The sequence below is a fragment of the Spermophilus citellus genome (genome assembly GCF_964194105.1).
Source record: "Spermophilus citellus genome assembly, chromosome: 15".
NCBI lineage: Eukaryota > Metazoa > Chordata > Mammalia > Rodentia > Sciuridae > Spermophilus > Spermophilus citellus.
In genome coordinates this window covers 57,090,406-57,106,081 of record NC_138195.1, presented here as the reverse complement: position 1 = coordinate 57,106,081, position 15,676 = coordinate 57,090,406, and the positions used below count along the sequence as shown (strand labels likewise).

Genomic DNA, 15,676 nt, shown 5'->3' with positions numbered 1-15,676 from the left:
AAAAATGAAAAAATCATGAGAATAAAAAGCTGAAAGAGGACAGAGCTAAATATGTAAATCTAACATTTAAGAAAAAATCCTACAATGGAAGTGGGAAAATGGCAGAGAGGTATGAGAAATTCCAAGGAAATATTATAAAAGCCAAGGGATAAACTTTTCAGAAAAAGGCCGTGTCAAAAATTAATGGGTATTTTTCCAGGTTTCCACATTAACTGGAAAGGGGTTTAAGTAAAGTTGGAAAAGCTATTTCCTGAATTTAAGATAGTAAAATATACAAATTTATAAGCTGAAAATGAAAAAGAGAAAGTACACTGAAGACATAGGAGCAAGGAGAAGAAGAATCTTATTAGATAATTAAGCAGCACCGGGACATAGAGTTAAGAACACAGAAAAGGTAGATTCTAAAAGTATAGTTACCACTTTTCTCCTATATCTGGAACAAAGTAAGTGAAAATAAGAGAGTTTAGCAAGTTAGAAGGCAGGAAGGAGGGAAGCAGAACATCTGTATTTGATTAGCACAAAACTACCTGAAGAGGTTGAAAGCATGGCTGAGCATCATGCTTGAGCATGATTAATGTCTGGAACAGTTCATCAGAAGAATGGGAAGGAGCTATCCTATCATAAATATAAGAACAGATTGGAGGCACTGCAGGTCTAGTGAAAAATTTAGACCCTGAATTTGTAATAGCATAAATCACCATATTTGTGCATTTGAAGTTGTGCTGCTAAAAGCATCTTTGATGAGACAATAACACAGTTAGGGATTTGCTGTTCAAAGTTCAAGAGAGACTACAGATATGGAGAGAAGAGAGTGAGCTATTGCATGTCAGCTTGGATAAGAGGGAAGAAAAGGTAATAGGGACAAGAAATAAGCACCATGTAACAATATGTCTTCCATGTAGTACCGGAAAGAAATACAGAAAACAACAATGAAATTAGCTAAGTAAAAAGAGTTAGAATTAAATTTTCTTCAAAAAAAATTTCTTTACATGTAAAAAATGCATTCACAAGAAGAAACTTAGAGAAAAAAGAATAATTAAAAAAAAATAAAACCAGTCACAAAACTTAAAAATATCTGAAAAATTCTAAGGGACTGAGTTACTGGTTCTCACCTGTGTGTTTATGTGAAATTGTTTTAAAAAGAGATGGTCTGTGGCAGACCTGCTAGATGTAGATTATTATTTACAACAATTGGGTGGAAGCCTAAAGATGGTAGACAAGTGAAAAAGCCAAGTTTAGATAAAAAGATGTGACTCCTATGCTATATTCTTGATTTTGGTTGTTTTATATAGAATCTTGTTCCCAATAAATCACTCAGAATTCTGAGAAAATTAAGGTCTTCTGTCCAATTAATGTCAGGTTGAAACACTGGAATTGTTTTGGAAGTGACATATACTCCATCAAAGTAGAATTCTTATGTGGTTTGACAAAGCTCTTTTCCCTCTGCACAGAGACATGTTCTACCCCAGAGGCCGATCCCTCAGTTAGGTTCTCAAATGTAAGAGATACATGAAGCAGAATCCCAGCTGATCTACAGTCAATAGATCAGTATAGTGTAATATAAGTGAAACATCAACTTTTGTTGTATTAAGCTACTAGTGTTATTGTAGATGATTATCAAACAATGGCTACTACACCCTGAAAACATGATGTAAAAGTAATCAATAATTTTACATATAAATATTATATTAATCACCGATATCTGTGTGTACTTAAGAAATATAGACTTGAGAAACAGATGAAAAATAAAGAGCTTTCAACTAAATATAGATCAAAAGACAATGAGAATTTTAAAAACTACTTTCAATCACTCGCTAAAATACATCAGCATTCCATAATTATGTTTTTTTAAAAATATTTACTTTTTCATTATAGGTGGACACACAATGTCTTTATTTTATATTTATGTGGTGCTGAGGATCCAACTCAGTGCCTCACACATGCTAGGCGAGTGCTGTACCACTGAGCCACAATCCCAGCCCCCATAATTATGTTTTTATACATGAAAAAATAAAAGTTAACCTCATCACCAGTATATTTCTTCAGTGCTGTGATTATATATAAGAAGTACCCATTAACATTTTAACTTCACTGGTAAACATTTTAAAAATTGTTATTCATAATTAAAACCAATGCAAGTGTCTTTTTATTTTTTTAAATGTAGTTGAGTTGTACACAACACCAGGACAAACCTTGACATAATCACAGAAGCATGGAACACAACCCCCTCCAATTCAATCCCCAGCACTTCCTCCCTTCCACCCCACTCCACAGATCCCCCTTCAATCCATCTACAGTTTACTTTTTTGTTTGTTTGTTTAATTCTTGTCCTACTGATACACCTGATGCCAGAACCCACCAGGCCGCATCCATGCATGCACATATGAAAGTTGGGCATGTTCATTCAACTGTTTTTCCCTACCCCATCTTTCTTCCTTCCCTTATTCCCCTTAGTCTACTACACAGATCTATTATTTTCTATCCCCTACCCTTTATTTTGGATTACCTTCTGCATTTTCAGAGAAAACATTTGATCTTTGACTTGTAAGGACTGGCTTACTTCAGTTAGCATGATAGTCTGCAGTTTCATCCATTTACTGGCAAATGCCATAAAGTCATTCTTCTTTACGGCTGAGTAATAGTCCATCATGTATTTATGTATGTGTATATATATATGTATGTATGTATATATATATATCTCACATTTTATTTATCCATTCATCTGCGGAAGGGAACATAAGTTGGCTCCATAGCTTATTGTGAATTATGCTGCTATAAACACTGATGGGCTGTATCACTGTAGTATGTAATATTTTAAGTCTTTTGGATATACATGGAGAAGTGGAATAGCTAGTCATATGGTAGTTTTATTCCTAGTTTTTTGATGAATTTCCAGACCAATTTCCAGAGTGGTTGCACTAATTTACAGTACTACCAACAATGTAGGAGTGTATATTTTCCCCCTATATCCTTGTCAATATTTATTGTTGTCTGTATCCTTGCTAATTGCCATTCTGACCAGAGTGAGATGAAATCTCAATATAGTTTTAATTTGTATTTTCCCAATTGCTAGAGATGTTGAATATTTTTTTTTCATATACTTCTTCATCATTTGTATTTCTTCTTTAGAGAAATGTCTATTTAGTTCTTTGGCCCATTTATTGACTGGGTTATTTGTGTTTTTATGATGTTAAGGTTTTAGAGTTCTTTGTATATTCTGGATATTAATTGCCTATGTGAGGAGCAGGTGCAAAGACCTTCTTCCATTCTGTAGGCTCTATATTTATGCTTTTAATTTGTTCTTGCTGTGCAGAAACTTTTTAGTTTGATGCCATTACACTTAATGATTTTTTATCTTATTTCTTGCACTTTAGTAGTCCTATTCAGTTCCTGTGTTGATAAGCTAGAGTATTGGACCTACAATTTCTTCTAGCAGTGGCAGCGTTTTTGGCCTAAGTCCTAGTCTTTGATCTACTTTGAGTTGATTTTAAAAGGTGAGTTTTAAGAGTTAAATTTCATTTTTCTACAAATAGATTTCCAGTTTGCCCAGCACCATGTTAAAAAGGCTATATTTAGAGCTGGGGCAGTGACTCAGTGGTAGAGCCCTTGCCTAGCATGTGTGAGGCACTGGGAGCAATTCTCAGCACCACATACAAATAAGTAAAATAAAGATATATATATTAAAACAGTATTTTATATATAAAAAAGGCCAGGGGCTGGGGATGTGGCTCAAGCGGTAGTGCGCTCGCCTGGCATGCATGTGGCCGGGTTCGATCCTCAGCACCACATACAAACAAAGATGTTGTGTCCGCCAAAAACTAAAAAATAAATATTTAAACATTCTCTCTTTCTCTCTCTCTCTCTTAAAAAAAAAAAAAAAGGCCAATGTGTTTTTGGCACCTTGTCTAGTGTCAGATAACTGTATTTATGTGGATTTGTCTCTGTGTCTTCTATTCTAGTACATTCACCCTCATGAACTGTTTTGGTGCCAGTACCATGCTGTTTTTGTTACTATAGCTCTGTAGTATAATTTGAGATCTGGTATTAGGATGCTTTCTGTTTCACTCTTCTCACTAAGGATTGCTCTGACTATTCTGGGTCTCTTATTTTCCCAAATTAATTTCAGAAATGCCTTTTCTAGTTCAGTGAAGAATGTCACTAAAATTTTGATGGGGACTACACTGAATCTGGTATGGCCATTTTGACATTGTTAATTTTGCCTATCCAAGAACAAGGGAGGTCTTTTCATCTTCTAACGTCTTTAATTTCGTTCTTTTAGTGTTCTATAGTTTTCACTGCAGAGATCTTTCACCTCTTTTTGTTAGATTGATTCCCAAGGTTTACGCTTTTTTTTCTTTCTTTTGAGGCTATTATAAATGGGATACTCCTAATTTGTTTTTTGGCAGACTCATCACTGGAGTATAGGAATGCAATTGATTTATGAGAGTTGATCTCGTATCCTGCTATTTGTTAAAATCATTTATGAGCTTTAGAAGTCTTCTGGTAAGAGTTTTTGGGATCTTCTAAATACGGGGTCATGTCATTAGCAAACAAAGAGTTCTTCTTTTCTTACTTGTTTCCCATTAACTTCCTTCTTTTGCCTGATTTATCTGACTAGAGTTTCAAGGACTATGCTGAATAGGTTTGGTGAAAGTGGGCATCTTTAGCTTCTTCTTATTTTTAGAGATAATGCTTTCAGTTTTTCTCCATTCAGAATGATGTTGGCCTTGGGTGTATCATATATAGTCTTTACAATGCTGAGGTAAGCTCCCCTATCCCTAGGTTTTCTAGTGTTTTAAGCATAAATGGGTGCTGCATTTTGACAAATGAATTTTCTATATCTATTGAGATAATCATATGATTCTTTAACTTAACCCTGTTTATGTGGTGAATTGCATTTCTTGATTTCTGTATGTTGAACCAACCTTGCAGGATCTTTTTTAATGTGTTTTTGTATGCTGTTTGCCAATATTTCATTAAGATTTTTTTTTCATCTATGCTAATTAAGGATATTTGGCCTGAAGTTTTCTTGATTTTTCTTTGTCTGATTTTGTATTCAGAATGATGATAAAGGCTTCATAGAATGAGATTGGCAGTCTTCCCTCCTTTTCTATTTCATGGAATAATCTGAGGAGAACAGGTATTAGAGTTCTTCTATCTTTAAAGAGTTTTGGTAGGATTTGGCTGAAAATCCATGCAGTTCTGAGCTTTTCTGTGTTGGAAGGTTGATGGCTGCTTCAATTTTATTACTTGATACTGATCTGTTTAAGTTTTCTATATCCTAATGGTTTAATTCAGGTAGGTCATAGATTTCTAGGAATTTTTCTTTAAGATTTTCTATTTTATTGGAAGATAAATTTTCAAAATGGTTTCTGATGATCCTCTGGATTTTAGTAGTATCCTATAGTGATATTTCCTTTTTCATCTTGAATTTGAATGTTTTCTCTCTTTGTTTTGGTTAGTTTGGCTAAGGGTTATCAAACTTGTTTACCCTTTCAAAAAAACAACTCTTTGTTTCTCTTTTGTATTTTTTTTTTAATCCACAATTTCATTGATTTTGGCTCTGATTTTAATTATTCCCTGACTTCTTCAGATTTTGGTGTTGGTTTGTTCTTCTTTTCTAGGGCCTTGAGATGTAATGTTAGATTATTTATTTGGTATCTCTATTCTTTTGAAGTATGAACTCAATGCTATATACTTTCCTCTTAGAAATGCCTTCATACTTTCCTAGAAATTCTGATAAATTGTTATCAGTATTCTAATTTACTTCCCTGATTTCTTATACTATCCATTCACCATTCAAAGGTGTATAATTTAGTCTCCAGATATTTGAGATGTTATTGTTTTATCTTATTGTTGATTTCTAATTTCGTTCCATTATGATCTGATAAAATGGGATATTATTATTTTAACAAAGCAGCAAAATTTAAGAACAAACAATTATTTCACAAGATAGCAAGTTCTAAGTTTCTAATAATTCTTATTATTCAAAATTTTAATTGGTTCTGCTTTATTATTTTAGTAATAAGAATTCTGAAATCTTCAGCATGACTATCTAGTCATACCTTATATATCTGATCACCTTCTTCTGGTTCTGGACTAGATGGCAATGATAGCTGAATATCATGCAATGACCCACTTCCATCATGCTGTCAGAAAGAACAAAAAGAGAAGATTAATACAATAAATGCAGATAATCACTTCAATTTGAGTTCACCTAAATCATATCCTAGAAGAAAAATGGGAGATAAAATTTAGGAATCTCCTTTTTCATTTCTGTACCAACAGAAGGGGAAAAAAAGTGAAACAAGGGCAAGAATAACCTGTGGAAATAAATAACAGATACTATATAAATGATAAAGCAGAAAACCACTGAATGCTTTAGAGCTACAATTGGAGTATGTAAAATTTCCTAAAGAATTTTGAGATTACCACAGCAAAGAAACAGTGTAAAAGTCAATTGATTCTTCCCTCTTTAAATGTGTTTTGGTATAAAGGAGTCAGAAATAATAATATTAAATAACTCAAAAAAGCTTAGCTATAAAAATCATTCAATTAAAGAATACTAGATACATGAGAATACCTATTTATGACTCCCATTTATGACAAAACTAAATAGTCTATGTCTTGCCTCTGTGGTTTTTATATAAACATACATATGAAAAATTCAAGCTGTACAATTAAGGTTGGTACATCTTAAGTACTTTACTTGATTGTATGTTGTACTTCAATTAAAAAAAAGGTGAACAAATTAAACACTTTGACCTTAAACATGATAAAGAAAATGAAATGAAAATATTAATTTCCAATCCTCACTGAACTGGTTTATGAATAAGAAATCAGATGTTCAATGATTCAAACAGACAAACTCAAAAAAGATTCAGACTATGCTTAGACTGATGGTGAGAGATTATGACCTGATAAAACACAACAGTGACACCCACTCAGCAACTTTCAAGGAGCATTAACATCACAAATTTTTCTCAGACATACTTGTTCTGATTTCCCAGGGTGTAGATAATGATGACCTGTATTGAAAAGGAGTGTTCTAGTAGGGACATGAGTATTTAAGTTATTATCTTCCTTACCTATTATACTACATAACTCTCTGAATCAGAATCTCTAGGGATTAGGCCCAGGAATATGTATGTAGAAAAGTTCAACAGACAATGCTGATCAACAATAAGGACTAAGCATTTGTCAAAATTTCAGCATGAATAAATTATATTTGCATTAGTGATGTCATATGGCTCAACACCCCTAAGAAGCAATAACCTGACAAAATGCACATATGTTGTCAGAACATCACATTTTTTAAAAACGTATAAAAGAGGAAAAGAAGGAAGAAACATTTTACTATAATCATTTCAATAAAATTTCATCTGTTTTTAATGATTTTACATGTAAAAATAGAGTCAGTCCTATAAACAAGTTATGTAAGAAAAGACAGACCATAAAAATTTTGACTTTTTTCCAAATATCAAAATATCTTCCTGCCAACTGCAAAGCAGAAACCCCAATGAATGAGAGAATACTCAAGTATACACTACTTTACAATGGATATGGGTTCAGTGGTGGGAAGTATGCAGCAGAGCCAAAAAAAAAAAAAAAGAAAGAATGAATGAATGAAAAAAGAAACAAAAAACATCAGTTTTCAGGGTGGAGAAAAAAGAAGGAAATCCTAGCAAAAACAGAAAACACATGGGAGATTGCAAAATGTCAAAAACTTAGGAAGTAACTTGATAATTTAATATGAATTACTAAGTTCACCCCTGAGAAGCACCTGTTTACAACTGATCCTTAATAGCACATCAAAGGGTGAAAAATAAACCTAGAAATAAACTAAGACCATTATCCAGGTCCCAAACCAGCCTCTGGTATACAGTCAAGAACAGATCTGGAGAGCATGACAAAAGCTTTGAAAATAACTGACTCTGAAACCACACTCCAACAGACACTGAAACCTTACAAACCAAAATGCCAAAATAATAACTCCAAGGTTTACTAGTTAGAATCTGGAGCCTGAACAAAATTAGATTGTATACTAATGTTTAAAAAAAATAAAAACAATATTATTTATAGAATTTAAATAAGATCAAGAATCTCATAACACAATGTTCAAATATTTAAGATAATCCAAAATTATTCAATATAAACAAAGGGGAAAATCTCAACTCACACAGATGACAATGCCAAAATGGCACAGAAGGTAGGAATTGATTGAAAAAGATATTAATAAAGCTGTTATAAAAACTCCCCAAAAGTAAAGGTGAACTGTTGAAGTAAACAGAAGAGAAAGTTTCAGCAAAGAAAAAGAGTTTATAAAGCAGAAACAACTGGAAATGTTAGGCCTGGTATAATTCAAACATTAAAAATTTTAAATGCACTCAAAGGGCTAAATATCAGCATTTGAGATGACAGAGTGAGATGACAGATGACCTGAAGATAGCCCAACAGAAATTATGCACTCTGACCAATGAAGAGAAAAGGGATTGGCAAAGGGGAAAAAAAATAAACAGAGCCTTCGCAAGGAACTAGAGGAACAATTGTAAATGATCTAACATTAATGTCTTTGAAATCACAGAAGGGAGAATGGGAGGCAGAAATAATGGATGAACAGTGAAAGATATGAACTTAAAGAATTGAGAAGCTCAATTTAAAAGAAACCAAATATATACTAAATATGCTTTCAAGAACACAAAGGTAACTAGAAATCAGTAACAGAGGATAATCCCCTAGTAATTGAAAGAAAATAACTTAATACCAAGTTGTCAAATCAGTCCCTGAAATAAAACAAGCCTAAAACAAATAGAAGAAAACAATAAAATATGGAAATTAATGAAACAAAAATTTTAAAAATCAAGAAAATTAAAAACCAGTTTTGTGGAAGATGCTAAAAAAATAAAATCAAACAAAACTGTCAAACAGGAAAAAAATATAAAAGGTACAAATCAAGGCTCCAATATTGTATTGAAGTTTTCAGTCAGTACAAGGGGCAAGCAAACAACAAGAAGAAAAAAAGAAAGGATCAGATAATGTAATTTTGGGTGTAGAAAATCCTCGAGTATGTACAATAAAACTACCAGAACTAACACATAAATTTAGGAAAATAACAAGTTTACAAGGTTAATATTAAAAAAACAACTATTTTGTGGCAAAGAACAAATGGAAATTGATTTCATTAAAACAATAACAAAAAAATAAACTTTACAAACCAAAATGCCAAAATAATAAAAATATCAAAACCAAGAAAAAGAAACCAAAAAAAAAAAAACTTGTAGAGAAATACTTCAAAGTATCGATAAACTCTGCATATTAAAAACAATGTGTGTATGTGTGTTAAGAAATCAGGGAGAAATAAATGAAGAGATGACCTCGTTTGGTAAACTAAGAGACTCAATGTTACCAGACTGAAAGATTCAATATTGTTGATATATAAATTCTCTTCCAAATTCAACTTATAGATTCAAAAATTCCCTGAATCAAAAATCCCAAAAGAATATTTTTTTGTAGAAAGAGAATTGTTTCCACTTTGTAAAGAACAAAAAAGGAGAAGTTACACTATATCATTTAAAAAGTACTAAAAATGAAGAGAGTGTGGTACTAGTATAAGGACCAACACAGATCAAGGAAATTTAAAAAGTCCAGAAATAGCCCCACACATTTATGGTTAAAGGTATTCTTGAGAAAACTACCAAGAAATGGTGGTAAAATTGAAAATCCATATTCTGTAAAATGAACTTTACCCATAACTCACACCATATACAAAAAAACTCTCAGAACAGACTGTAGACCTAAATTTTAAGCTTAAAACTAAAAACTTCTCCAAATGATCAGAAAATATTTTTATGACCTTTGGCTGAGAAAGTTTCTTAAATTTAAATACTAAAAACATGATCCATTTAAAAATGTTAATAAAATCAAAATAGAAACCATGGATGGGAGAAAAAAATATTTGGAATGATTCAGGTAATAATACTGACCATAGTGCCTAATTCATGGAAAGCATTTAAAAACTTTTACTATTTTTTTTAAACAATAGCCATAACAAAAATGATAATGTTGTAGGTCTAGAGTTTCTAACTAATTGCATTAACTCACAAATCTGACTCACAACTCTCACAAAAATTAATCATCTTCTTGAGCAGGGGCTAACAAATTGTGATCTGAAAGAAAAATGTAACCTCTTTATTATAGTTCACAAGTTGAAATTGTTTTTTATATTATTAAATGGTTTCATATGGAATATTTTATAAATATTTACATAAGAGCATCAATTTTAGTTCTTGCCCCAAAAGGTTAAAATATTTATTATGTGGTCCACACTAAGTAGAAGTTATCTAACCTCTATGCAAGGCCACATAGGAATATCAATGTTTTATAAAGAATTCATGCCATACAGATATTATTCATTATAAAAATTTTTAAAAGTGCAAAATTTACTCTAAATAGTAAAAAGATAGCCCAAGACAAGAAATTATTGATATTTTAAGTTATTGCTATGCTTCAAATAAGAAAAACCTTGCCTTCTATTTTTAAAAGTCTGGCAATCTAAATTTAGGAGATCAAAGAAGAAAAAAGGCTTTCATTTTCATCAAAGCCCAAGAGTCATAAAGACCATAAATATCATCTCCAACTTTAGTAATTAATAAAAAAATCCCTCTGCAAATAACACTGAGACTTAACAATGGTAGTGCTCTCTATTAAACTTTGATTAAGATGAAAGTGTCCAGGTCAAAATTAGAAAACATTTTCAGAAATGTTCCTTTAAGCATTACAGGGGAAAACATTATAAAAGGGACAGAAAATATATTCCTTCTTTAAAGAATACCAAAGAAATAATTTCATGCATGCAATTTTCATGCTTCATATTATACAAACAAAAAAGTTAACTTTCACTGACATGCACCAGGGACTGTTCTGTTTTGCATAAACAAATGTAATAAATAGGAGCAAAAATAATACAAAGAACCTCCACACCAACTGAACAAAACACATGCAATTTATAATTAAATGACTGTCCAAGTACTCTGTGCTGCTTTACTGTGTGAAGTGTCAGCAATTTTTATGGCCTCTAGTTAGGATTTTTTAATTCTAAATGCAATTAGAATGCTATTAATCAGAAATTGTTAAATATAGATAAACCCTCTTCTTGTGTAAGAGCATTAGAAGACTAAAGACAGCACAAAGGTAGACTTTGCCCTAATATTACAACTCTTTCATATATTAATGTGTTCAAAAACCTGATCACAAATTCCATCTTACCCAGGTGGTTCTTCCATGTGTTTGCAAAAACTGGGATCTTCCTATGAATTCCAGAGCAGCTGCAACGGACATGGATACTTTAAATGATTAACAAAAGTTTGGCAGCACTGACCAGTCCCTGCTGACAGCATCATCAGTGATGTCAACAAACATGCCTTGTGTTTCAGATATGCTATAACATAATCACAAAAGGCATCCTGGAAAAGGCAGCAGAGGAAGAAGAGAAGTTTTCCTTCTTTCTCTTTCTGAAAGGTTTTTTTCTTATTTTTTAAAACTCACAGATGAATGATTAATCACTTCACACTGCACACATATTAAAGAACACTTTTTGAGTATATTGTAATTTACCTACTGGATTTACAATCCGATGATTCAAGCTACATTTGAAAGTGTTTTAAAAAGTAGGGCATATAAAGCGTGATTTTTCAATGAGTGCTTGGAAGATGAGGTGATCCCAACAGTGCCTAGCATCTTAAAACAAAGCGGGGGGGCACATTCAAAAACAGGCTAGAAAGCTTCTATATATGAGTAACCTTTATAATATTGTAATCAAACAGTATTTATAAAATTATTTAAATTTATATTTTACCAAAGCTAAGTGTTTAATATGTATGTCTGAATCTAGATATCTCTTCTACAGGTATTTTCCCACTTAAAATATTACTTTTGATTTCTTCTAATTTTCCCACATTTTGATTTTTTAATACTATTCAACTTTTCAAGACCTATAAATTTACCATAGCCATAAGTATATAATTTGTTCCATACTGCTAATATGAACTCCTTAACATTTACTTTAAAATCTTTCTTTATCCAGTGTTCTTTTAAGTGAATAAAAGATATACTTCTGGGTTTCCTTTATTCATTCTATGTTTTAGTACTATATCCTGTTCTAAAGAATGGTAGTCACCAGAGGCTGGTGAGATAGGTATGGAGAGGGCTGGGAAGAGGTTGATCAGTGGACACTAAGTTATAGTCAGAGAACAACCCAATTTAAAAATGGACAATAGACTTTAATAGACATTTCTTCAAAGAAGAAATAAATGGACAATGCTACATGAAAAAACATTTAACATCACTAATCATTAAAGAAATTCAAATCAAAACCACATGAGGTATCACCTCATTCCAGTGAGAATGCTTATGATCAAAAGATAAGACAAAGGCACTGGCAAGGATGTGGAGAAAAGGGAACCCTTATAAACTGTTAGTGGGAAAGTAAATAGTATCCAAACATTTGAAAGACAGAATGGAGGTTCCTTAAAATATTAAACATAGAACTACCATATGTTCCAACAATCCCACTTCTGGGTATATATATATCCAAAGCAAATAAAATCAGTATGTTGAAGAGACATCTGTATTCCCATGTTTATTGTGGCAATATTCACAACAGTCAAGAAATGGAAATGAGTGAAGTATCCACCAATTGATAAAACCATAAAGAAAATGTACACATATACAATGCAATACAATTCATCCATTTTAAAAAAATAAAATCTTAACTGTCATGATGACATATGCCTGTAGTTACAGTTACTTAGGATGCTAAGTTAGGAAGATCACTTGGGCCCACAAGTTGGAGAACAGTTGGGGCAACATAGCAACATCCTGTAGGAAAGAAAAGGGTGGGAAAGGGAAAGAGAAAGAGGAGGGAAGAAAAGGAATGGAATGGAATGGAATAGAATGGAATGGAAAACCTTGTCATTTGCAAGATCATGGATAGAACTTGAGATCATTGTGTCAAGTGAAATACGCCAGGCTCAGAAAGACAAGTATGGTATGGTTAACTCATATGTGGAATCTAAAACAGTTGATCTTATAGAAACAGACAGTAGAATCAAAGAGATATGAATCAAAACTACCTCACTATGGTTTTGATTTGAATTTCTTTAATGATTAGTGATGTTAAGTGTTTTTTTCATATATCCATTGGCCATTTATGTCTTTTTTAGAGAAATATCTATTAAGATCTATAGATTACCAGAGGCTGAGGAGGGTGGGTAGTGGAAGGAAGGGGTAAAGAAAGGTTCATCGACAGAACCTAAATTACAGTCAGCAATAAAAAGTTTTGGTGTGGCACTGCATGGCAGGGTGACTACAAATAACAACAATGTATATTTTCAAAAGTTAGAAGAAAAGATCCTGAATATTTTCACCATAAAGAAATGAAAATGAGGAGATAGATATGTTTAACCTGATTTAAACATTATTATTTATATATATACCAATATCTCAAATGGTACCCATAAATATGTATTATTTTATGCTTTTTACATATCAGTTTAAAATAATTTTAGATTAAAATTAAAAATAATAACAAGCAATAAGAAACCCTCAAGTTTGAGGCCAAAATAACTTTGAAAGTAAAGATATCACTGCCAGATAAAAGGCATTAAAGAAAGTATCCTGTGGTGGACAGACTTTCTAAGATATCACTTTCTGATATTCCTACCTTTATGTAATTCTTTTCTCTTGAATGTGGGCTGGTCCTAATCAAGAGATAAGGGTAGTATTTGCATGATTAGATTTCAAGAGATTCTAACTTCTGACTTGGTAGAGGAAGATCTCACATGCTTGATCTGATAAATTAAGCTGCCACATTGTGAGCTGCATTATAGAGGTCCACATAGCAAGCAAATAGTTGAAAGGGACCCTTATTTGACAAGCAAAGAACCATGAAGCCCTCTGCTCAACAGCTCAATTACCTGAATCCTGACCACAACCATGTGAGCTCAGAAGTAAATTCTCCAGTGGAGTGTTTAGATGAGCCCCCAACCTTGGCCAATGATGTTACTGCAGACTTTGTGAGATACCCTAAAGAAAGGAACCTAGTTAGGGGTGCCAAAATTTCAGAACCACAGAAATGCTAAGATAATAAATGTGTGATGTTTTAAGACCCCTCCAAATCTTTAACTTTGACATTGTTACTGCCATTGCTATTATCATTACGACTGTTAATATAACAGCTAATAAATATTAATTGCCTTATATGTATTAGGTATTATGCTTAGCAGTTTATCTGAATAACCTCATGCAATCTTCGAAACAGTCCTAACACAGGTTCTCATTATAATTTTGATTATTTATTATAAGGAAATTGTAGCACAGAGAGTTAAAGTACTTATCTAAGATCATTTAACAAAGAAATGGAAAAACTGGTTTGAGCCCAAATCTGTGCTCTGGTATTGGCTATTCAGATTTTTTAAAAATTACTTGTTCCAGGCTGGGGGTGTGGCTCAAGAGGTAGCGTGCTCGCCTGGCATGCGCATGGCACTGGGTTCGATCTTCAGCACCACATACAAATAAAGATGTTGTGTCTGCCGAAAACTAAAAAATAAATATTAAAAAAAATTCTCTCTCTTTAAAAAAATTACTTGTTCCTATTAACTTTCATAATTAATATCCAAAGATTCAGAAACATCCAAATTTTGTTACAGCACTGAAAACAACTCAAATTTCAATCAACAGGTAAATGGATAGCATAATTTAAACAGGTAAATGGATAATAAAATTAGAGTGGGTATGTATACGTGTATGTGTGTATGTGTGTGTATGTGTGTGTATGTATGTATGTAACATGGAATGGTATCTTAAAATAAAAAGGAATAAACTGATACAAAACACAGATGAATATCAAAAATCATTAAGGTGAGTTGAAGACTCCAGAAACAAAAAGAGCACATACCAGATAGTTTCATTTAGGAGAAACTGTAAGAAACATAAAACTTTCTTAATAGAGAACAGAGTAGTGATTGCCAGAGCCAGCCCTGAGAGAAACCAACTACAAAGGGAAATGAATAGACATTAACAGGTGCAGAAATGCTCTATTTCTTGATTGTGGTAGTAACTGAACAATTGCATATAGCCAAAAAACTTGAATGATGTACTTAAAATGGGAACATTTCATTTGACTGTAAATTCTATCTTGATAAAGTCATTGAGAAAAATATTTTTCATTTTCCTTTAGTTTCCTTTCGTGAACAAGCTAGTAGGCAAGACACAAAGATAGGTACCCACCAAAAAAGGACAGCTCAGCAAAGACTTTCAAAGCCTAGGCAGGTAAAGATACATGTTCACACAGGGGGACAGCTTACCATTTTATGTCAGAAATGATGAGTTGGAAAAGGTCTGATAGGAGAATCAAGTCTAAGTGAATAGAAGGTATATGCATTTGAGTAGCCTGACACTTGCTGTAAGAGCCCAAGCAGAGCAAAGCTGGCATTCACACATGAAATGGCCTGCCAAGGAATGACAGAGTTTAAAAAGGAAAGGGAAAAGTGCCAGGCGTCAGTGTCAAGTAGGGTGAGGGTAAACCTTGTGTGGTATTGACTGGCATATGGTGTCAGAGCCCAAGCAGAGTGAGTAGGCAAATAAGGAGAGGAGGATTAGTATGAGCTGACAAGGAGTC

At 32.7% G+C, this 15,676-nt stretch overlaps 1 protein-coding gene across 7 annotated transcripts in view; it reads right to left on the bottom strand.

Annotated features, from left to right (window-relative positions):
• The window catches only part of CCSER2 (coiled-coil serine rich protein 2), a 145,019-nt gene that overhangs the window by 29,938 nt on the left and 99,405 nt on the right, over window positions 1-15,676 (bottom strand). For 6 of the 7 annotated variants that reach the window (XR_014019014.1, XM_081268305.1, XM_081268306.1 and 3 more), the window contains one exon: window positions 6,066-6,149. Coding sequence is in view for 5 of the 7 variants with exons in the window: in XM_081268305.1 (XP_081124431.1) it covers window positions 6,066-6,149 (84 nt within the window). In the remaining 2 variants the exon portion in view is untranslated. Of the gene's footprint in view, window positions 1-6,065; window positions 6,150-11,265; window positions 11,325-15,676 lie in introns of all 7 variants that reach the window. The other variant, XR_014019015.1, reaches the window with a different exon arrangement.